This window comes from Malaclemys terrapin, chromosome 5 (assembly GCF_027887155.1).
Source record: "Malaclemys terrapin pileata isolate rMalTer1 chromosome 5, rMalTer1.hap1, whole genome shotgun sequence".
NCBI classification, from domain to species: Eukaryota; Metazoa; Chordata; order Testudines; family Emydidae; genus Malaclemys; species Malaclemys terrapin.
This window is the reverse complement of record NC_071509.1, coordinates 36,186,094-36,210,382: the sequence shown is the minus strand read 5'-3', so window position 1 is coordinate 36,210,382 and position 24,289 is coordinate 36,186,094. Positions and strand designations below refer to the sequence as shown.

Genomic DNA, 24,289 nt, shown 5'->3' with positions numbered 1-24,289 from the left:
ATGTACCAAATCTAGTTTAAAGGCTCTACTTAGTCATAACCATTAGGCCTTGTCTACACTACAGGGAAAAGTCAATCTAAGCTATGCAATTTGAGTTACGTGAATAGCGTAACTCAAATCGATGTAGCTTAGATCTACTTACCGTGGAGTCCACACTAGGCGACGTCAGCAGGAGACGCTCTCCCGTCGACTTCCCTTACTCTTCTAGATCAGATGGAGTACAGGAGTCGACAGGAGAGCAATCAGCGGTCGATTTAGTGGGTCTTCACCAGACTCGCTAAATTGACCGCCGATGCATCGATCGCCAAAGCGTCAATCCTCCGATAAGTGTAGACAAGCCCTTAGAACATGTTGATTTACATCTACCAGCGAGAATGCATCTTTCTTTGGAAAATAATTGAACTACAAATGGAAGAGTTGATTAAAATTGATTATTTAAATCAAGGCTTTCTGCTTGGAGATTTAAATCAATCCACCCTGCCCTACGTTTTGATGTGGACTATAGCAACTCACTTCTTGCCTGAGAAATAGGAATGGCTTTCTCTAGTGTTTCTGACATGTACTCTCTTCCAAGGACCAAGTGGATTGGCTCATCAAAGCTCCTAGTCCCAGAAGCAAAGATCCACATTTGGGCTTGAATTGCAATATGCTGTTGCTTGACTAACACGTTGGCCCTGTGGAGTAGGGAAGGAAATCTGTGAGCGATCCACATAGAGGATAGTTGAACAAGTATTTGCAAATTAGACTGGCCAGAGACAAAATATAGAAGACAGAGCCTTGTGGAACCCACACAGCAAACTGGAGGTAGGCTAAGAAGGCTCCTCCAAGTGAAACACTGAGGGTATGTCTACATAGCAAAGAAAAACCCACGGCTGGCCCGTGCCTGCTGACTTAGGCTCACTGGGGTTGGGCTGTTTCATTGCTGTGTTTTCATTCTGGACTTGGGCTGGAGCCCGAGCTCTAGGACCCACACACCTCTCAGGGTCCCAGAGCTTGGACTCCAGCCCAGAAGTCTACAAAGCAATGAAACAGCCCTGCAGCACAAGCCCCATGATCACAAGTCAGCCTGCATGGGTCAGCCATGGGTTTTTCTTTGCTTTGTAGACATACCCTGAATGAACAATTAGAGAGGCAGAAGGAGAATGAAGTAAGAACAAAGTCACAAAATCCAAGGGAGGACAAGGTTTCAAGAAGATGATCATGGTCAACTATGTTTAAGGCAGGATCAAGAAGAATGAGTATAATTGGTTCTAAGTTTTTGGCCAAGAGGTTATTGGAGACTTTCAGAGTCATTTAAGTGGAGTGCAAGGGTTGAAGCAGAACTGGATGGAATTAGAGGAAAGAAACTCAAGACAGCAGTCATAAATGATGCATTCAATGAATTTAGCAATTAAAGAAAGAAGGGAGATAGGGCAGTAGCTAGAAAAACAAGTGGGGTCACTTTTTGTTTGCTTGGTTTTCTAAGATGGAAGAGTCTAAAACACGATAGTATTGTGAGGTGAAGGAGCCTGAGAAAAGTGAGAGGTTGAATAGAAAAGAAATTGAGAACAGGAGTGTAAACAATGGAGATGGGATGGGATTATGGTTTAGTTCAAGTGGTGTAATCTGTATGTAAAAAAGGCTTAGGCTATGTCTACACTTGTCATCTAAAGCACAAAAAGTCCTTTTTTTGTGCTAAAACCGCAGGAGCATCTACACTTGTTAATGACTTTTGGCGGTGACACTCAGAAGTGTCACTGCAAAAAGAAAACCACCTTCATGAGAGGCATACAACTCCTTCTGCTGTTCTTTCTGCGCTGTTGTGAAAGTGAAGACACGTTCAACCTGTGTAAACACCGTTTGGCCTCCGGAGGATATCCCACAGTTCCAAAAGTGACCACTCTGGCCAGCATCTCCGCTGCTCTGACGCCCGGTAAACGGACATCTGCCCCTCCCCCTGTAAACCCCGGGAGGTTTGAAACTCCCTTTCCCTTTGCTTGTAGATATGGCGGGGAAAGCAGCCAGACAGCAGGGGAGTTAAAAAAAAATGCCACAAAAGAAACAAGGAAGTAATGGGGCTGCTGGGACATGAAGCAGTGCATCACGGGGCACTGAGCAGGGACCCAGAATGCCTTCCGCTCACCCTCTTCTTCCCACAAGACCTATCGAGAGAGGGATACAGCACTGCTCTCATCAGTGATGGAAGTGCTGCTACTTTAAACACACTCTGACGCCTGAGGAATTAAGTGAGTACACAAACCAGCACTTTTCTTTCACCGGTTCCCTATCTCCGCTGAAACTGACAGCGCAGAAACTCTGCAAGTGTAGACATACCCTTAGAATAATAAAATTCAGTGCCTGAAATTTTCAAACACCAGAATCAAGATGGAAGCTTTCCCTTGTGAGTGGAAGAGCCTCTTTCTTTAGATACTTCATGCTTATCAACTATCAATTTCTATAGAAAGCTTTAATTTTTTTTAAAAAATGTATTACAACTGAAAAGATAAGCTTTTAAATCTGATGACGCAGTGTCATCTTTCTGAGTCTGCAGACTGATGGTTATAGTTCCTCTCCTGCTACACCTGTTAAACTGCAATAGTGTGAAATTAACAAGACTTTACTAAATTTCACTACTGCTAGTCAGAATTCAGGCTCCAATTCATGGGAGTACTTAAACACATGCTGAAGTGCTATCCTGAATACAGATGCTTCCCTGAATTGGGCCTTAGTGAGTAGCTTCACAAGGCACTAGAGCAGGGGTAGCCAACATATGGCTCCGGAGCCACATGTGGCTCTTCAGAAGTTAATATGAGGCTCCTTGTATAGGCACCAACTCTGGGGCTGAAGCTACAGGCGCCAACTTTCCAAAGTGCCGGGGAGTGCTCACTGCTCAACTCCTGGCTCTGCCACAGGCCCTGCCCCCCACTCCACTTCTCCCCATGCCCTCCCCTCAGCCTGCAGTGCCCTCGCTCCTCCCCTTCCCCCCCAGAGCCTCTTGCACACCACGAAACAGCTGATCGGGAAGTGCAGGGTGGGAGGGGGGTGCTGATGGGCAAGGCTGCCGGTGGGTGGGAGGCACTGGGAGCGGGGTGGGGGAACTGCTGGGGGGCTGCTAACGTATTACTGTGGTTCTTTGGCAATGTACATTGGTAAATTCTGGCTCCTTCTCAGGCTCAGGTTGGCCACCCCTGCACTAGAGACAGGCACCAGAGCTATTCAGTCAAGGAAGGATGACTCCACTTCCTGCACCCTTCCAAAAAAAAGAAGAAAAAAAAAAGGAAACAAAGGCTATGGCTACATTAGAGAGCTTACAGCGGTGCAGTAAGCTGCTGTAAGCTAACGGGAGAGAGCTCTCCCATTGTTTTAATTACTCCAGCCCCCTTTAGTGACACTTAAGTTGCCATAATTATGTAGGGTTAATTCACACCCCTGAGTGACATAACTTATATTGACTTAAGCTGTAGTGTAGCCATAACCCAAGATTCATCCTCTACTTTCCAGCAGCCTATTGTACCTTATGTGGAGGCAGTTTCCACACGAGTTACAACAGAAAGCTGTGCTCGTCACTCCAGTCTACCTACTACTCACCAACACTCTTCCATTGTTTTTTGCAAATGTATCTCTGTGTCCAATATATCAGAATGAGGATGTTTAAATGCTATTTATTAAATAAATAATTTTAAATACTTATTGTAAAAGGGCTAATTTTCTAAAAAAAAAAAAAAATGTGGACCATTACTTTTGCACTTCTCTATAAACTTGTGACTTCTGCATTTTTCTGAGACTAACCCTTTTCTTCATTTTTAAACTTTTTTGTCATGACAAAAAATAATTAGCCTTAGCCAGGACCTATGACAGAAAAGCAGAAAAAGTGTGCAATGAAGTCAGAAAGGAAAGGAAGCATAATCAAAACCACAGGAAGATTATAACATTTTAAATTAAATAGACAGCTGATCAACGATGCTATAATTAAGTACAGAGCACAACAAACAATACGGAACTTCCCTCAGACTGCAATGGGTGTTTCTTAGGCTATGTCTACACTAGGATTTTTGTCAGTAAAACTTTCTTTGGTCAGGGGTGTGAAAAAAACCACACCCCTGACCGACATAAGTTTCACTGACGAAAGCACCAGTGTGGACAGCACTATATCTGCTGGAGATGCTCTTCCGCCAAAATAGCTACTGCCGCTCATTGGGGGTGGTTTAATTATGCCGATGGAAGAGCTGTCAGCATAGAACAGCTACGCAGCTGCAGCAGTACATCTATGCTGCTGTAAGGTCTGTAATGTAGACATAGCTTAAGAAATGAAGGGGAAGGAAGGTGGTACAGTAGCACAGGTATTTTTCATCCAGGTTAGTAGACATGGGTAAACTTGTTCAAACAAAATAAGGATTTTATAATGGGAACTCTCAATCTTAATATAGCTAGCAAGAACGTTCAAATTACATTCAGAAAGAAAATACTTGCGCATTATCATAGTTTAATAGGCAAAACATAGGAGACTTGTGTTACAGAGCAACTCTGACATTTGTTTAAACTAGTGTTGTCAGTGTTAAATGCCATTCTCCATCTCAAGAAGAGCGCAGCAAACATGACTCTGCTCCAATGGAGATTTTATTGTATTAGTCCCTTATATATTCAGTTTAGTCAGTACAATATTTTTACATTACAACAACATTCTATATAGTTTTTAAATTTTCCCTTTTTGAAGACTCTTATGGGCAGGGTCAAAGGTTACTTGAAATTAAATTCCTAGCTTGCCATCTGTGACATGGTGTATAAACCCATCACTAGACAGCAAGGAGTTAAAGAATAGATCTGGGCAGAGGAGGGCCCATGCCGAGCATGCTCCGCTTGGAGGCACGATCTACAAGGGAGATGTTCAATTAAGGGTGGACAGAGCAGGGAGGAGGATTGACTCTGGGAGCTCCAGAGCAGAAGGCAGCCAGATACAAATTGAGTGAAGGCATGTTGGAGAGCAGCAGCCTTTGCAGGACAGAGAGGGGATAGGCAACCACCAGGACAGCATTCACCAGGACAGACTGCTGAAGATGAGATGGAGGTAGGAAGTGGCCCAGGGAGGCTGACTAGAGGCAATCCAAAGGAAGGCTGGTGGGCGTGCCTCACGGGGACATAGGTCAGAACTCGGTGGAGCGGGAAGCCCACATTCCCCTAGTTTTTCAACTGTAACCATTAGGCAGGGGGAACTGCCATAGACCGTAACCACTGGGGGCAGGGGAACTGCCATAGACCATAACCACTGGGCGACAGACCCCAGGCCTGATCACACCATCCCCAAGAGTAATTTACAGTAACCAACTGTCCCACTGTCACCTATCCCAAGTATTTTTTTCATCTCATCCAGTAAGATAAGCATAGTAAGCTATAAGTTTCTGTTAATCAGCAATGATAGTATTAATATTAGCATTTATGGCCTCCTTTGTAAAGTGTATTGAATCTCTGGAGGTGTTATATAGAGCTAAATATCAGTTAAGTCATTGGGATGCACAGATATGATCACTTGAGCTGAACTGAGACAGTCCATGTCTCAAACTTGTCACTGGCTCACTGTAGTATCAGGAAGACAATGGACAGATTCATATTTAGAAGATTTTCTTTCATCCCACAAGGGCTAGAAGGTTAAGTTCTGCAGTGCAACTCTTCAGCTACAGAATCATAGAATACATATGGCCCTAAACATATCCTGAACTTGTCAACATTATAAATACTCGAACAAGGCAGGGATGTAATTATCTCCTTTATATTCTATAAAAACAGTTACAATTGTTTAAGAGTTGGTGTAAATAGAAAAAAATCTCTCTGTTAAAAAAAAAAACTTATCAGTTGTGTTTAGAACTTAAAGCTGAGAAAGATCTGTATGCGAAAGAACGTGTATCTGCTTTGCTAGGTAGCTATCAGCAGTGACTGTGAAACTCCAGAAGAGTGTGTGTGTGGCGGGGAGAAATAGCGGGTTAATATCTTAATCATTCATATGAAATGGCTGGAAAATATTTGTAAATTAATTTCACACACAGAGAGTCATGGTCCCAATTAATTATTTTGGTTAACTACTCTACTACCTCTCTACAGTCCTGAGATAAAATACAGTTTGCTTTTAAAAGCAGAGTTGTGATTAGGAAAGTTATTTGAGTACACACCCAAAAAAGTTAGCTGGAGAATTCCCAGTTCACCTTCACCAACCATAGAATGTTAGAAAAAATCTTGAATGCAAAAAGACTAAATGTTGGCAGAAGTGCTCAACATCATGGAAGAAAAAAAATTTTGGCTCAGAAAGCAGTTGGCCACAGGAGATTTGGTCAAAGGAGGAAGAAGTATCAGAACTTATCATTGGAAGACATCACAACATATATAAAGAATTGACTAGTTGATCTATCTATCAAAAAGTAGAAGGGGAAAAATCTGTCCCCCCGATATAACTGATTTTGCCCTATTTTCATCCCTCCAGCTCACTACAGTTCTCTTACTTTTGTTTGGTAAGCTGGAAAGAAGTATTACATAAAAGAAAAACCGAATCATCTATGCAGGTTAACTTGTATAGAGAAATAAAGAGATGGCCCTGGAAGGTTTCATGCCTGCTCTGCTGAGAGCTCTACAATTGCACTTTTCTTGACACCATATCTGTCTGATTGTTCTGCCCCTTAAGAACTTACATGAAGGGAGTAGCATCCCTTCTGTTGCCACTGTAGTTCCACGCTAATAGCAATTAAAGCTATTAAAACTGATTAACCATGCAAATGATTACTACTTTTTGGTTTTTCTTTCCATATTGTTTTTCACTGAACAAGACAAAAAACTACGTAATTCTGATGTCTTCCCTCAGTATTATGATTCTAACACATTTCTGGTAGGTGAGATAAAACCCTGCTTCCACTTGTCAATAACAGAACACCTGAAAGGGAGCATGGCCCAGCAGCTGGAACACAGTTCAGAGAATCAGGAGACCCACTGACTCTGCATGACCTTGGAGAATTTTCAACCTCTCTCTGCCTCAATTTCCCCATGTATCAAAAGTGCTTTCAGATCTATGGCTGAGAATCACTGAATAAGAGCCAAGTATTATATATTCTGTTAGTGCAGATCTTGGAACTTACATACAATGGCATAAATTCAGAGTGGGCTTGAAAATATCCCCTCCGTTCTCCAACCCCCATTTTAAAGTTCCCTGCAGATAACAAAATTAGTACATATTAGAACTACCCAAAAGTAGAAGCAGCTGCCCACCAGAGAGAAATTGACATGTTTAGTAAGTTTCACACAGTGCCCTGCTGAGCAATTTTCTATGCCACAGATGAGCAACTTTAACGTAGACTAGGCCACAAAATCCACTAAACCCCTTTGGCAGCCATATAGGGTTTTTTGTTTGTTTGTTTTTCAAAAAGATTGCACCAGGTAGCTAAGGGGCACAGTCTTTTAGAAAAGCTGCTGTTGCCTCATATCGCTACGCTCCACTTCCCCAACAGCACAGGCTCCGACTTTACCCCATGCCATCCAGCTCCAGTTACCGCCCCATTGGCTGACTGTTAGGAAATGAGAACCACATTTCCCCTATCCACCCATCAATGGGAAGGAAGTAACCAGAGCTGTGTAGCATGGTGCAGCAGAGTGAAGCAGAATGCCATGTGTGAGGTCACACCATTTAAATCTGGCCCAAACACTCCTCCAACATACCAACCAGGAAGATATTTGCCATTACACTACCCAATTCTGGTTACTGCTTCCCCATTGGCAGACATATGCCCCGACTCATCCACAGCCTGGAGAGTAGGGGGGAGATAGGCTGGCCCCAATCAGACTGGCCGTGGGAGCTGGGAGCCAATGAGAAGCAGTTAGAGCCAGGTGGCTTGGAGAGAAGCCCCTTCCCTGTATGCGTGAAACTGGGGTGGTTGGGCCAGTGAGCGGCACTGCGACCGAGTGCCTGGGCTCCTGCTCCCAGTTCTAGGCTCTGCTCCACCACACCCCATACTTTAAGCACTGTGTCTGGTGCTCAGATTGGGTGAGCCTAGGAGCTAATTGGGTAGGCTGGGGCTCAACCCTGCTCAGCCTCCCACGCACAAGAATATTTTCACCAGCCGCCTCTAGGCAGACCAAATAAAATGATTTGGCAAGCCAAATGTGTCCCCCAGCTTGCCAGTTACCCCTCCCCATTTTATGCAGTGCCTTTTCCCAAACTTAAGGTGGGTATATAAAACTGACTAGGCTTTTGTCAAATTTCATTCTGAGTTTGATGTTCATGGTCTGCAAAATTGCTGCACACAGGAGTTGTAGCACAGGTGTAAACTTAGGGCTTGTCTACATAGAGACTTAGCAAAAGGCAAGTCAGGTTGTAACAGTTCATCACACTAGCCTTCCATGCACTAAGCTGACCTACTGCCTTTCACTAAAAATTTAGTAGAACTTTCGTTCCAAATAGCAGGAGGTCAAAGTACACTATGGAACTTTTAGTGCCCAGCAGTAGGGTCCACACAGAGACTTAGTGTGCAGCAAGCTAGTTTACTGTTAACGCACGCCTTGTGTGTTCGTATGAAATGGTATGATATCACCTTAAATAATTACAGATTTGTCATCTTGTGTGTATTTCGATCCCTTTCTGCTTATTTTTTGACAAAACCAGGTTTGAAATTTACAGATCTAGGTTTGAAATTTACTGTTCTTAGATTTAATAACAGTATAATGATTTTCGAACTGCTACTCTTAATTTCATCCTTAAATAAATGGATCAGCTGTTGGACAGGTGCTCTTTTCTTGTTAGCCTATTTTATAGCCTATTCCCCAGCATCATATAAACTTACTTATTGAAATTATGTGTAAGAATCAATATTAGCCATGTCTTGGTACACATATGAAACCTTACTGTGAATTTCTTATTATTGTATGATGACCTTCCACAGTGAAACATCAATCACTCAGGAAATTCAAGTAAGAGGTCAATTTTATGTTGGAAAAATGTACAGCTTTATTAGAATATAAACACTTGCACTGGTTATATTTAAGTTAATAAACATTACAACTGTTTCTTTAATTCAGCTAATGTAATCAAAGTATTTTTTTTTTAATTAAAAACTCACTTGCATGTTCAACTATGCCTTTCCTGTAAAATGCTTCTTGGGAGCCAACAATTTAATATATTATAGTAACATGTAGGTCAATTAATGAAGTGCTTATAATTAATTTCAAAAGACTTGGGATGAAGAGTACTATAACAGAGTAACAGCGTACTGCAACCATAGAGTTAGGCTTGGAAAATCTGATTTTTTTTTTTTTAAGACAGATAATATCAATGTTTATTTTTAAGCTTTTTTTTCTGTTTTTAATCTATTTAAATTTTCAAAGTTGTGGGAAATTATTTGGGGGCTGACAATTACTAAGTGACTGTAGACACAGATTAAAAAAAATTTAAGCTTTACAAACATTAAAAACAAACGGTCAACATTACATGTCAAAATATACAGAGTAAATATCCTTGAAATCACACACTAATAAGTTCTCAAGCAGCAGTTTTCTTACTTTGCCTATATGTAAATTTTGATCATCATCAATGGAAATATTTTTTCATCAGTTTGTGTGTGTGTACAATGAAATTGACATTTACTAACATTTACTGATAAAAGCCTACATAAAGTTCTGCTTCGCACAGTTTTCTACTAAAGATGAAATCAAAATTATGTACTGGGTAAATTACACCCCCAGAGATATAAGAATGTATTGTATAAACCAAAATATTTATGATGTTTATATAATTTACATGTTAGGACATCTAAAAGCACAGCTTCTTTCTTTCTTCCCCCTTCAATCCCTGCTCTCTACCAAAGAAGAGTAAAAGTTAATTATTATTGACTATATAGTTTTGTACTAAAACTTTGACCATGAAGACCCAATATCTTTGTAAGCCAACCCAGCTAGAGATATTTCTCCTTCTTTCTATATTTCTCTTTTTAGTACAATAGCATCTTGTTAATTTTTACTAATGTAGAAGAACACTATAGTGAATTAATTGTTCTATTGCTAATTTGAAAAAAGTACTCTGTTCTTATTTTGACAAGTGCAATTTCCTTTAAATAATTTATTATACTTCATAATGTACTACAGTATATTTTGTAAAAATAAGTCATATCTCTAAGACTTCATTATAATATTCTAAAATATTTTGCTAAGAAATGGAGAGAGCAAATTTTTTTGGTGTGTGTCAAATAAAATATGTACAGATTAGTGAAGTTCTACATAGAACCATAATCTGAATAAAAACAAGATATTTGTTTTTAAGTCACTCTACTCCTGCATTGGACACTGCAGTCCTTTTCGCAGCAATTAAATAACGGTCATAGAGGACTTAGGGTAATGAATAAGGAGCAAATGCAAACACATTAAAAATCAAAGATAATATTTTCATACAACAATCCTTAATAAAACCATGAAAAAAATGTGTTTAGAACTATCTCAAAGATTTTCAAGGATTCCCAAAAGGTTTCTCAATAGCCAAATTTAGACCAGTAATACTCCTTGCTAATGATTTATATGTTAATACTTCCTGCTTGTGTGATCTTATAAAAACAACTTTCTAGACTATGTATATGTGTGCATACAGTATAAACATCCATAGTTTTACTATTCTCAAATCTTAACCATAAAGTTTAAACCTAGAGTGACAGGCACATCTCCCTCCTCCCTTTCACCACTAAGCTCATTGCATAGCTGTTTACAATTGCTGTCTGGAGTTGCTTTCCTCCAATTCCTTCCTAGACCCCCTCTAGTCCATCTTCTGTGCCTTACACTCCATTGAAATTGCTCTTGCCAAAGTCTTTAATGACCTCTTCCTAGCTAAAGCTCAGAACCAGTACTCCTTGACCTGTCAGCTGCCTTTGACATGCTCTTAATTGAAATATTGTTCTCCCTTGGTTTCCATGACTGTCCTCTGCTGCCTCTGCTACTTCTCTAATCACTCCTTTTGCATATCCTTATCCACCCTCCAACTTTCAATGGCAGTTCCCCGGAGCTCTGTTCTTGGTCCCCCCCTTCTCTTTTCCTTCTACATCTTGTCTCTGGGTAATCTCATTCACAAACACAAATTCACTACCATCTCCATGCTGACAATTCACACAGCTTCTTCTCTACTCCTCTCTTTCTCCCCTAAATGCCTTTTGTCTACACTAAAATCTCAGCCTCTCTCGCTAACATCTCCACAGCCTCAACATGGCTAAAACAAAGCTTCTAGTCTCTCCCAACAGTCCCCCTGCTACTTTCTTTCCTAGCTACAATGGACACCACCACCATCCTGCCTGTCACTCAGGCTCATAACCTGTCGTCTTTGACCTCCAGGTTATGTCTAAATCTTGCTGATTGCTTCTGCATAAGATCTCTAAGATATAATCTATTCTATTCATCCACAGAGCTAAAACTTTCATCCAGCATCCCAATTACTGCATTATCCTACTCTCTGGCCTTGACAAATGCAATTTTGCCCCACTCATATTAATTCAGAATGTTGCTGCAAAGACCATTCTCCTAGCACGGCACTTCGAACATGTCACCCCTCTCTCTGCATTCCTCAACAGGCTCTCTTCTTCTCTACTGAATCAAACATTAGCTGCTTGTCTTCACTTTCAAGGCCCTTCATTGTCTGTCTCCTCCCTACCTATTAACTCATATATGCCACACAGACATCAACTCCTACCTCCAAGCAATTCATGATGCCAGCCACTATCACGCACTTGTTCAATTTTTAAAACACCTTTGATGCCTTCTCATATGCTGTCCCTCATGCTTGAGAGGAACTCCCTGTAAACATGTGCAAAAACTCACTCATCCTCCTCTACACTCTCTTTTGGTCAGCAGCCTATGACACCATCTGGCACACAGGTTTGCTGTGCAAGATGTCAAAAATTCTTCCTAGATGGGTTGCCACGGCAACTGAGCTATTGCTCCAAGGTAGACATGTGCAAGTGGCTCTGGGCCATAAAACCAGCACTTGAAGATTCCAGAAGAATAGACTCTAGAAAGGCTTCATGCTGGAATCAAATTTATTTTATGCATTCACCAACAATTTGCCATACACCATCTCCAGGAGATTCATGTAGTCCCATGATACCTGCTTGGCTCAAAGGACTGTAACTTCCAAAAGACTGAAGAGAACCTGAACAGTGATATTGCTGCCAAAGGTGACTAATGTAAGAAATGGAGACCAACCAAGTACATGAAACACGGCATCAACATGCTTCCTCTTACATCATGCTCAGAGCCAACTTGAGCTTAAATATGTTTTTGAATGGTCAGAGGTTGGCACATGTTCTAAAACCAGTGTATGAAGGGGTCACTCTAAGTCACACACTTCTATACAAATGCCACCTCACTAAAGATCAAGAGCAGAAACTGTCTTCTGAACAAACTAGTAGTTTTCTCTTGGGGAGTCAATGCACTATGTGGTTTGGGGCTCACCATATGCTACTGAGTTGGAGAATGTTGTGCCAGTTTGGTTAAGCTCTGCACGTGCTACACTATCAGACAAACAACTCAATCATACCATGAGAATTATTACAGGCATACTGAAGGCAACAAAACTTGTATGGTTACCAATCCTAGCCAAAAATCCTCAACCTAACAGCTGGCATCAGAATATAGCCAATAAACTGATCAGGGTGCCAGGTACCTTTATCAAGACATCAAGATATAGCAAATGCCATACTTGCCACCGTTCAGGAATATATGGGATGTACCCCATCATCAAATGCATAGCAGAAATCTTATCTGGACAGTGCTGCACACTCTCTATCCAACTAATGATATCCTCAGCTCACCGTGGTGATCAGAATTAAGAGAGAAACTCTCCCACCACCTGTAAATCTCACATCACCAGGCTGGATGAACAGCAACCTGGCTTTGAGCTCCCATGCCACCTTTGGAGACAGTTTAATAGGTCTAGGTGTGGCATGGTTCGCTATGCTAAGACAGACCATGACTAGGGCATCAAGGACAGCCATCTGTGTACCTTTAATGCTGTGCAGGATGGCTTCACTTTTTGTGTTGGGTTCCCCAGAGGTCTTCCCATAGTGAACACTGCTGACTCAGTGGCCACTTACTGGCTCAAGACCATTTAGCTGTTTTGGCATTGGTTTGTTTTTTAAAAGCTTGTCTTGCTCACACGTGGTCATGTGCACACTCTCCCTCTGTAAATACACATAGTGTGTGTGTGTGTGTTTGTGTCACACCGTTTTTGTGATACCTACAAAAAAACTTGACAATGGAAATGCTGCTGATGTACTAATATCACTGCCTATCATGCTGACCGATACTGTCTCATCTGTCTGTTTATAGCCATCTTGTCTTATATTTAAAATGTAAGCTCTTTGAAGCAGGGACCGTCTCTTTGTTCTGTGTGTGTACAGCACCCAAGTACAATAACTAGTGCTCCTAAGCACTACAGTAACAAACCATAATAAATCTGATAATTTTACAAGTATAATTAAAAACTGTATAACCATACATTATTCACACAGCTAAGTCTATGAAAAAACAAGTTCATATTACTGTTACCCCATCCACCCGTTTGCTTATACCACCCTTCTGTTTCATCTTTTTTTAAACAAAACTGTAAGCTCTTTAGTGCAGGAACTGTCTTTCATTATGTCATATATTTGTAGGAGGCTTATCACAATGGGTTCCTGACCTAACTGGGGCCTTTAGGTACTTGCATAACACAAAATTGATCAGAATGAAGGTTTCCTATTGAATCTATGCATCTCTAGTAGTTGACATTTTCATTAATACTTCATAGCCTCAAAGTGATTAAAGTTTTCCCAATCATTCACATACAGAAAAGCTTACCATATTCTGTCCCTAAATTATCCATTTCCATTAGTAAAATATTTCTGGGAATAAGACATTTTCAGTTACTTGTCTGCTACATTTCCAAAATATTTTTCGTTATCCCTCTCTCTGCCCTTAAAGTGAGTAATTTAGGTTCAATCATAATAATGAATGTATACTTCCCTATTCTGATAAAAATTTATTTGAAATAAAATGGTATAGTATATAACTTTGTGTAGATAAGAAACCAGGTATGTTTTGGCCATACCGAAAAAACAACTTCTGTGGTGAAGTGCTAACCTCGCTATTTCATGAATAAGTTACTGGCACAAGTGAATGGATGCTTGCAGGTTTATTTACTGTAATTTAAAGTTTTAGCATTCACAGTTTTCATAGAAAGATTGTTTTTATAGAAAGACATTCAACTTGCATTGACTAGAAAACAATCACTTACATACTTTGTCTAGCAATCTCAGTGTGAATAGAAATTGCAAGCCACCACTGAAAAATTTTCACTTACTGAAGGACACATCAGATTTTAATTTTAACATATCCCCAATGAAAACAGGATATAACATTGCATAACATTAGTATAACAATGCTAATTCAAAACTAGAGTATAATATTGCTAACCCACAAACCTGATAATTCTCACAAAAACCAATCAGCTCATTCCACTTTATAATATGAAATATTATAAATCATGGCAAACTAAACTACACCTGTCAAAATTTAGTCATCTGCATTTAGCAAGGTTCTACCAGATAGCAGGTCCAGAGACCCATCATTCAATATACTAACATATAATCCTCAACACAATAAAGCCACACCTGTTAATACATTTTAGCATGTCTTTAAAGTTTACCTGTGTGATAGAAATATGTTTGAAGTGATTATCCATAATAATAAATGATTCAGGGTCTCAAGTAGTAACAAATGAACTCCCACCTTTATTAAGTATTATGATTCAGGGTTTCAGGGAGTAACAATGAACTCCCTCCTTTAATAGGAATTAGTACATTTATACAGGTTTTGACCAATACAACCAATTTTAGAATCCTCAAGCACACACAGTCTTTTCTGTTCTCATGTTAAAGCACAACATATTTTCTTCTCTCCTACTGTTAGCATGGTTTTATCATTCATAAGAAATTTTCTAGAATTATGAATTAGTCAAAGTGTAGTATATCTCTCTTAAGAAGAGACAGGATGACACAGACCTAGAGCATTATTGACAGCAGTTTGCTAATGAACAAGCAAAGAAAATAACTGTCAAATGATCAATTAAACAAAATGAACATAAACTGGAATACAATTAATCTATAACTAACACCACAGCAACGTTTAAAACAAACATTTTAAAGCACTTTTTTGTCTTGTTCCCCCAACCTTAGGAATCTAAATAGTTCCAGCCAGAAACTGAAACAAACACCTGCTGCCTTAAAGAATGTTAAATAGGAAAAACAAGCAACAGCAGCAAGCTCCATTTGAACATGAAAGAAACCAGGCAACATCCAGGCAGCAGCTTAGATCTTGTTTTCAACAATCAAGAGAAAAAATGGAACGTCCATCGAGGCCAAAATGAAACAATGCCACTTTTGCCAAGAGAACAAAAGCAACCACCACCAACCCCACCCTCCAAACAGGCTGATGGTCTCTCTAACTACATAGCCATGGCTGGAGACAGAGTAATCTCACGGGAAAAGAATACTTAGTGTGTCTGTGACATTTACTGTGAAAATATCAAACTAAGTCCACCATGTAAAGATACCCAGCAATATTTTTACCAACCAGGATTTTGTTTTGAACGAACAGGTGGTGAGCAGACAAGGCCTGCTATTGTACTTGCAGAACCATTCCTCAAGTGTGTGTTCAGTGGAGTGGATGCAACTACTCAGTGTGACCCAAGACCCATGGTGCCTGCTACGTGCAGTGTAACTTAAGATGTGGTAGAGATGTGCAAAACAGCTGCTGATGCACCCTACCACTAGTGAATCTACCATTATTACTTAACAGCAGCTGATTAGGAGTATGTCACTGTTTACCATGACACAGTTTACAGGTAGAAGGCCATTATTCAGTATGACCCAGTGGCGTTAATGGGGATGGCAAGTAGTTTTCATGCTGAGTCAATGTGGAGCAGATGGAGTGGGAAGGCTGCTATTCTTCTGTTGGGAGAGAGGCAGCTAAGAATATTCATTTGTAACCCAGAGAATGGTGACCAGGCAGGAAAAGGGGAACTCCACTCACTTCTGCAAGGCAGCAGGGGTCTTGCTTGGGAGGAGGCTGGTCCTACTGAATGGGACCTAGAGCCTGGTGAATTCAGCGCAGCACGGCGCGCGGGGAAGGAGTGTTCTGCTTCCTCTCATTGCGCCCCGCCAGAAAGGAGGAAGGCACCAGTCGGCTTTCCCACAACCAGACAGAAGCCTTTGTCTGGTGCCCCAGGGCCGGTGACTGAGGGGATCCCCGCCCGGACCCGGGCTGGGAAACCCCACGAACAGTACCCACCTCCTGGGGGTGGGGGGGCGACGGAGTGGGTCCGGCACTAAGCCCACCTCCCCCCGTCCCGCCTGGGGTTTGGGGATCTCGGCCCGCCCCGTACCCGCCCCCCAGACTATCCACCTGGGGATCCCGGCCTATCGCCCGGGGCCCTTCTCCAGTGCAGCCACCTGGGGGGTCCCAGCCCCTGAGGGACTGTATCTCGGGGCCTCCCCCGGATCGCCCGGCTAGGAGCTCCTGCCTCCCCGGACGGGGGATGGGGAAGCAGCAGGACCGGGGGACGACGGTGGGTGGGCCCCAGTGCCCATAGAAAGGGATCACTCCCAGCCCGGCGCTGCGAACCCCCCGCACTTACCCTGTCACAACAGGCGCCATCTTCCACAAACTCTCGCCAAAACTCCTACTCTCGCGAGAACTGTCTCCTCCTCCCCTGGCCGAGCGCGCGCGTGCGCGGGCCCGTGAAACACACACGCGGTCGCGAAGGGGAGAGAATGGGGGAGCGCGCCGCCCCCTCATTCCCGGGTTCTCCCCTTAGACACAACAGCGGCAGCAGGCGTGGGAATCTGCCCAAGACTCGCGAGAACTCCAGCAGCGGCCTGCCAGGCACTAAGGGAGAAGCCAGATGAGTATCGCGAGAACAAAGTGAAGGGAGAGGGTGGGGGATTCTCTCGCTGCCGCGCTGCGCGTTTGTAGTCCTTGTTTCTCTGGCTGTCCCTGAGCCGGCGGCAGGCGAGGAACAAACCAGTCGGGGGAGAGGTGCGGGAGGCGGTCAGGCTCTTCCCACAGGGCAGGAGCGGCGCGGTTCTCTGCCTCTTGCCCGGCCGCGGGGCTGGGAGCGCTCCTGCGGGGCGTGGAGCCGGCGCGGCGGGAGCAGGAGTCGCGGGAGCAGTCACGGCCTTCCCTCCAGCGCCTCCCTCTCCGCGGGGCGGGACGGCCCAGCCCGGCTCGGGCAGCCGCTCGCCGTAGGGGATTGCACGCTGGGTAACCGCTGATGTCCTAGCGGCCCGCCAGGCTCCCCGCCCGTCCCCTTCCATCCCCCTCCATTTCAGTGACTCGCTGAAACCCACCCTCTGCTAGTGGCTGTGCGTCCTTCCTCCTTCCACACTAGACTCCCCCATTCTCCCATCCCCTCCCGGGCCTCCATGGGACCCCCCCCCATGCTGGGTTATCAGCGCACCCCAACTCGCCAGGGGCTCTGCATACATCCCCATTTCCCCCGCTCCGTTACACACAGATAAGTAGAGAACTGCCCTGGTGGTGAGCATGGGCCTCACTTCGTTCAATACAGTTAACTTGGCAACTGCCTTTTGGCTGCACTGGAAAGGTAGACGGGAGAATGAGCAGGCAAGAGAAGCGATGTCAGTAACCAGGATATTAAATGATCTTCACATGGACAAACTTCTTAGAATCATAGAAGATTAGGGTTGGAAGAGACCTCTGGCGGTCATCTAGACCAGTCCCCTGCTCAAAGCAGGACCAACACCAACTAAATCATCCCAGCCAAGGCTTTGTCAAGCCGGGCCTTAAAAACCTCCAAGGATGGAGAGTTCACTACCTCCCTAGGTAACCCATTCCAGTGCTTCACCACCATCCTAGTGAAATTGTTTTTCCTAATATCCAAACTAGATACCCCCCCCCCACCCATTGCAACTTGAGACCATTACTCCTTGTTCTGTCATCTGCCACCACTGAGAACAGCCGAGCTCTATCCTCTTTGGAACCCCGCTTCAGCTAGTTGAAGGCTGCTATCGAATCCCTTCTCATCCTTCTCTTCTGCAGACTAAATAAGCCAGTTCCCTCAGCCTCTCCTCAGAAGTCATGTGCCCCAGCCCCCTAATCATTTTTGTTGCCCTCCGCTGGACTCGCTCCAATCTGTCCACATCCTTTCCGTAGTGGGGGGACCAAAACTTGACGCAATACTCCAGGTGTGGCCTCACCAGTGCCAAATAGAGGGAATAATCACTTCCCTCGATCTACTGGCAATGCTCCTACTAATACAGCCCAATGTGCCATTGGCCTTCTTGGCAACAAGGGCACACTGCTGACTCATATCCAGTTTCTCGTCACTGTAATCCCCAGGTCCTTTTCTGCAGAACTGCTGCTTAGCCAGTCGGTCCCCAGCCTGTAGCGGTGCATGGGATTCTTCCTTCCTAAGTGCAGAACTCTGCACTTGTCCTTGTTGAACCTCATCAGATTTCTTTTGACCAATCCTCCAATTTGTCTAGGTCACTCTGGACCTTATCCCTACCCTCCAGCATATCTACCTCTCCCCCCATTTTAGTGTCATCTGCAGATTTGCTGAGGGTGCAATTAATCTCATAATCCAGATCATTAATAAAGATGTTGAATAAAACCGGCCCCAGGACCGACCCTTGGGACACTCCGCTTGATACCAGCTGCCAACTAGACATCGAGCCGTTGATCACTACCCATTGAGCCTGACAATCTAGCTAGCTTTCTATCCAACTTATAGTCTAAAATAGTCTTGGCAGTAGGGATTGAAGAGGAAGTGGGAAATCCTGCTTTGGGGCCCTGAAATTGGCATTTAGGAGCCTAAAAGGTCATTTGCATAACTGCACTAAGACATCCAGACCCTGAACTGGAAAATCCATCAGATGTCGACTACATTTGAAAAGTAGACTGCTGGCGTGCAAGTTCACTACTAGCTCTTCTTTCACCCCTTCAGCTTCCTTTTGCTGCTTCTGTGGTATCAGTAACTCATCTAGCTTAACACTCAAATCCTCCATATTAATAAAAAAAATGCAATATGAGAATGAGATTCTAAAGTTTACTTCATTCTTATCACTCTACTTTGGGAGGTCTGGCTCACATGGTTACAAAAGATTGAATTTTCTGTCATTATATGATTTTTGGTCTGCTTCAGCTCACTCTGTACTGCTAATGCTAATAAAATGCAATGGAGAACACCTTCCTAGACAAACTACACTAAACTTGTGCATTTTAAAAGACTGCTTTGCCACAGAGTTTGCTGTAGTTGTACAAACAACTAGTGTTAGTTATCATTACGAATACTCTTTTCCCACCATGATTTCTGCCACCTCATTAGTTCCAAAAGGATTTTGATTGGTTCCTTACAGGCACGCTCCTCATCTGAAGCACAATGCATACTGCAAATCCTCTGTATTGTTTGTGGAGCAGTAACTCACAATCCCCTTTTAAAAAGCTCTTCCTGAAAACATCTTTTTTTCCAGGACTGATGAATGATCTCAGTTCATGGTAGTTCCATTGCAGTAAGAATGGTTTCTGGATTTTTGCCCTAGTTTGTCTGTAAATGGTCACTTTGTAGGGCCTCTTCTTTTTTGTGTGTGTTTTGAATCAAACTAGAAAATCTAAAAATATTCTTGTGTACCATATGTCAACACTTTAATATTTTCCAAAGAGGACATATTTTTATTTAAAATATCGGATTCCAAGAAGGTATATTGTTTCCAAGGATTAATCATTAATAATTTGAGAAAAGTGCTTCCTATCACTGATTCAGATGCATTTTTAAAAACCCCAGGATACATATTAAACTATTTTTAAAAAATTATAAGGATTCTGTAGTAGCGTAAAAGGTCACTCACCCTCAGAGTCCAGAATTAAAAATCAGGAACACAACTCATAAAATCGGAGACAAGGCAGTCTCTGGAAAGAAAATAAACCTCAGGCAAATTTAAATTTTTGTATGGATTTTTTTTAAAGTATTGCTAGTACTGACCATTTTTTTGTTATTTCACAAAGTGCTGAGTATTTAATTCCTATTGATTTCAATGGGAGTTGAGAGCACCCAGCACTTCATGAGACAGGGCCCTAAAGTCTGATCCTTAATGGAAGACAGTACCAGATTTGAGGAATAAGAATAACTTTAAATACAGTATAGGGCAGTAAGGACTTTGGATTTATTTGTTATACAAGTCAGTGCTTTAGCTAGTCTGTGCCAATCCAGTATACAATCTTGTATCTAACCAGCCCCTATTGAACTCAACGGAAAGAGTTCTAAATCGGGTATTAGGGATTACATTTTGGGAGCCCAACTTGAGACACAAAGGGGACTGATTTCAGAAAGTGCTGATCACCCGTCCTTTAAAATTTAGCCCCCTTTCAAGGTGTCAAGTTGGGCACCTGAAAACAGTAGGATTAAAATTTTCAAAAGTGACTAAATAAGGAAGTACTGTTTTTAACCTAGTTTATAAACTCTTTGTGGCAACTACTGTCTACTACTACTACTGTTTGTACAGTGCCTAGTACAATGGGTCCCATTCTTGGTTGGTCCTTAGGCACTGCTTTAATAAACATAAGAATAGTTAATAATTGTATTTTTAAGCCCTAGCTGCTTTATAAAAGATACTCACCCTAACAAGCAACATATATGCCAGTACCTCACATTTCATCTCACAATGTTTCAGTTTACATTTCTGGATGTAAATCACATAAACTACTAGTACTTACTATGATATAGCCTTTCTGGAATTTTATAAGCACAGGATGTGCAATATGGTTTAACCACTTTTCTAGGAAAGAAAATAAATACAGTTGCCCACAGAGTATATCTTACATCTAAGCTTGTGTGTATACGCCAACAAAAGTTATCACTTAAACTGCTAACTGAATAACAGCTAGATCTCAGAAGTGCCTTTGCTGTTTAAAATGGAAGTTCTTATTCAGCATAGCTGAAAGAAAAGAAGGAGATATTACAGTATCTCCTTTTAATCAATAAGAATAGTTATTACTAGCAATCTCAAAAAGGTATGTTTTTGAAATTAAACAGTTTACACTTGTGTGTTGTATTCTCAAGTAGGCCACTGGGACAAAAAAAAGAAAAGAAAAAAACTATAATCTGTCTAAAGCTTAATGCTAATAGGTTATATCTTACTATATATTATTTTACTATTATTATGGTAGCTCCCAAAAGTTAGAGTCAGGTTGGGGTTGCATTGTGCTACACACTGCAAAAAGAAAACCAACCAGGTTGATAGTCCCAGCCCAAAGAGCTCACAATCTAAAGACAAAATGCAACAAGTGAGCATAACAAACAATAGGAAGGAAGAGGGGGAGGGAGGATGAGGTTAACAGTATTAATATCATGTGGTTATGTAGGTTAACAGTGTGCACAGCCTGATGGCTCTGAATCACTTACTTTTTTTTAGCATCATTTTAAAAATTCCCTATCAAACCACAATCCCTCATACTGTATTACCATTTGTCCCCCACATCACCACCTAGCTACAAGTATTTAATTGCAGGGTAGACATACTCATTGAATTCCAGTACTGTGAAGGTGCATCTATGGGGTGCCCATTACGTCTCTCACACCCCCAACAATCAAAGTTCAGAACTGCTGACATTTTCAGGGCTCTTGAGATTGTAAAGGCCCTGCCCTGGTGTTATTGGGAGTTTAGGGAGCTATTGGGGCTGTGGCTCCTAGAGTACTTGCTTCGTGCAGTGGTAAATATGTAATACACACCCAACCTGTTCTAGTAGTAAGAAAACACTAGATATGATTACAAAATAATGTACTGAAAAGAGAAATAACAAATATCCTCTGGAATTTTATTCCGTAGCATCTCCCCCAATCTTTCAAAATATGCTAGAGAAAAGTGAGATGATATATTGTCTGTGTCCCTGCTTGCCATTCTTTATTCTACATATAGGATTGCTTCTGAGATGATGAGAATAGTTTAATAGGAGCAAGTTCATTTCTGATTTAACCTAACTAAAATCAACGGCGTTACAACAGAAATTTAACTGGTCCATTTTTATTTTATTTTTAATGGAATTACATCTTTATGAATGCTTAATAATAAACATAGAAAAAATGCATCCCAGAAAAAAGACATTTGCTTTTTATCTATAATTAAAATTGCACTCTGGATTGAATCTGTAACAGCTACAATTTTGAACTGATGTGAAAACAGATGACAATTAAATCTATGTACCAATCTATCACCTATAAGGTAAAAATAAACTACACTTAAAACAGATGCCTTCATGCAGGAAAAAGTAGTTAACCAGAGGTGCTGCCTCAGCTCTAATCTTTTTATCATGTACAATAGTGACCTACCTGCATGCTGGACCAAATCTCACACCCAGGACTGTCCCTAAATAAGTGAGTTAAAATGCTTGCTATTAAAGACATCCTTTGAAATAATGCATGCTTACATATTTCAGCACATGAAGTCTGCAGGTCAACATGGAAAAGCTCAAAATCACGATTTTCTAGGAAAAGCCCTGAAATAACCATAACTCAAATTTGATTTTTACAGATGGAAAGGCAGACCACACTCTTGACTGTACATACTTTGGTCTCATAGTTAGTGCATGAGGGAGTTTCAAACTGGCTATAAAAATATTACAACGAAGACTTCTGCAGACCTACCCCATAAAAAAGTTACTAGACACATACAATCCCTTGATAAAACTACAGCTGAAACTCTTTGACATAATTCAACCCATTTTACTATATAGTAGCAAAGTCTGGGCCCCAACCATAAGCAGATACTATGAGGAATGGGATAAAATACCAACAGAAATTCTTAACCTGCCATTCTACAAACTATTACCACTGTATGTGTGTAATGCCAACAGACCCCAGTCGTCAGCAGGCGGGATTGAACTGGGGAACTTTGGAACTTAGTGCATGAGCTAAAAGCCAACTTGCTCTTAGCTAAGGCTGTGGAGCAGACTCATTTTATCAATCTCTCTAAGTGGTCTCAGTGCTACTAGATGGGACAGAACACCACACCCAGAAGGTGTGTGGGTTACATGTGCACACAGGAATTTTCCCAATAATGACTTCAGAGCAGAACCAGGACATTCACCCCTTTGCCGGGAGGCAGGACAAGGTGGAAGAACCACTTTAGTCCCACTTAAACCCTACTTTGTCACACATGTGATGTAGAGGCATTGTGCTGGTCCTCTGCACAGGGGCAAATTTAACCTGATGTGCTCAGTGACATAAGAGAAACTGTCCTTGTCCCCAGTCTAGGAGGACAATTTTTGCTATTAGTTTGGTTTTATAGTTAGAGCAAAAAATGGGAAAGTTATACATGCCGAATGAAGTTTTTTGTTTGTTTGTTTGTTTGTTTTAATCAGAAGGGAATAAATTGAAGACATTGTTGAGGAAACTTCATTCTGAAGAAAATTAGTGTGTGATACTGCCAAGTCAATGTCATTTTGGATTATTTGTAGTGGAAGGGATAGTTGTACGAATTTGACCTTTCCAGGGCCTATCTAACTTCTATGCCATAACTTTTTCATTTTGAATCTCTATTTTTCGGTATCGCTTTTGCTTACATCCCATCCCAACAAAATGTGTATCAATGATAATCCACTGGACTCTGAAATAGCTATTAGTGGAAGTAAATTCCAAAACACATAAGATTATCTTACTGCTTTTATGCAATGTTTATGACATTCATGATTAAAATAACCCTTTGGGGAGTGACTGAAATATGATTTGGTAACTGTCTAACACATTAGTGGCTGAGGTACTGACTTTATATTTATTGCTGAAGTGAGTGGAAAGGTCATTAATTTTGATTAGTTTTAAATGAAATTCTAGTGAATGTTTATCTCAATATTTGTTTCAGAATTAACCTAACATTATTTGCTCTTTACACTTAACTCTGTCTTTTCAGTTTTTAAATGGCCTAGCAAGCTATACTCCTTTCTACAGCATCTTGTAGACTGCCACCCATATTACTCATTGCTTAATTGTCAGCTTTCTTTTCTGCTCATTTCTGGCCCAGATCCTGCTAGCAGTTAAGTCACATGCATCATTTTACTCAAGTGAGTAGACCCTATTGAAACTAATGGGACTAGTCTCAGGAGTAAAGCTACTTACGTGGTTAAGTGTCTGCAGGTTTGGGCCGGTATCACTGGCGACCTTTATTTAGTCAAGATTGTGAAACCTTTCCTGGAAGGAGTTCAGACTGAGCAGAATCATCTTCTTTGCCATTCACATGTAGATACATTCACACAATTTCTC

The 24,289-nt window shown here is 41.7% G+C and overlaps 1 protein-coding gene across 2 annotated transcripts in view; it reads right to left on the bottom strand.

The window, feature by feature from the left end:
- Window positions 1-17,216, bottom strand: part of RBPJ (recombination signal binding protein for immunoglobulin kappa J region) — a 78,762-nt gene extending 61,546 nt beyond the window's left edge. Inside the window, exon 1 of one of the 2 annotated variants that reach the window (XM_054030012.1) lies at window positions 16,655-17,216. In XM_054030012.1, coding sequence (XP_053885987.1) covers window positions 16,655-16,815 — 161 coding nt within the window. In that variant the 5' untranslated portion in view covers window positions 16,816-17,216. The remainder of the gene's footprint in view (window positions 1-16,654) is intronic. The other variant, XM_054030011.1, reaches the window with a different exon arrangement.
- Window positions 17,217-24,289: the final 7,073 nt, after the last annotated feature.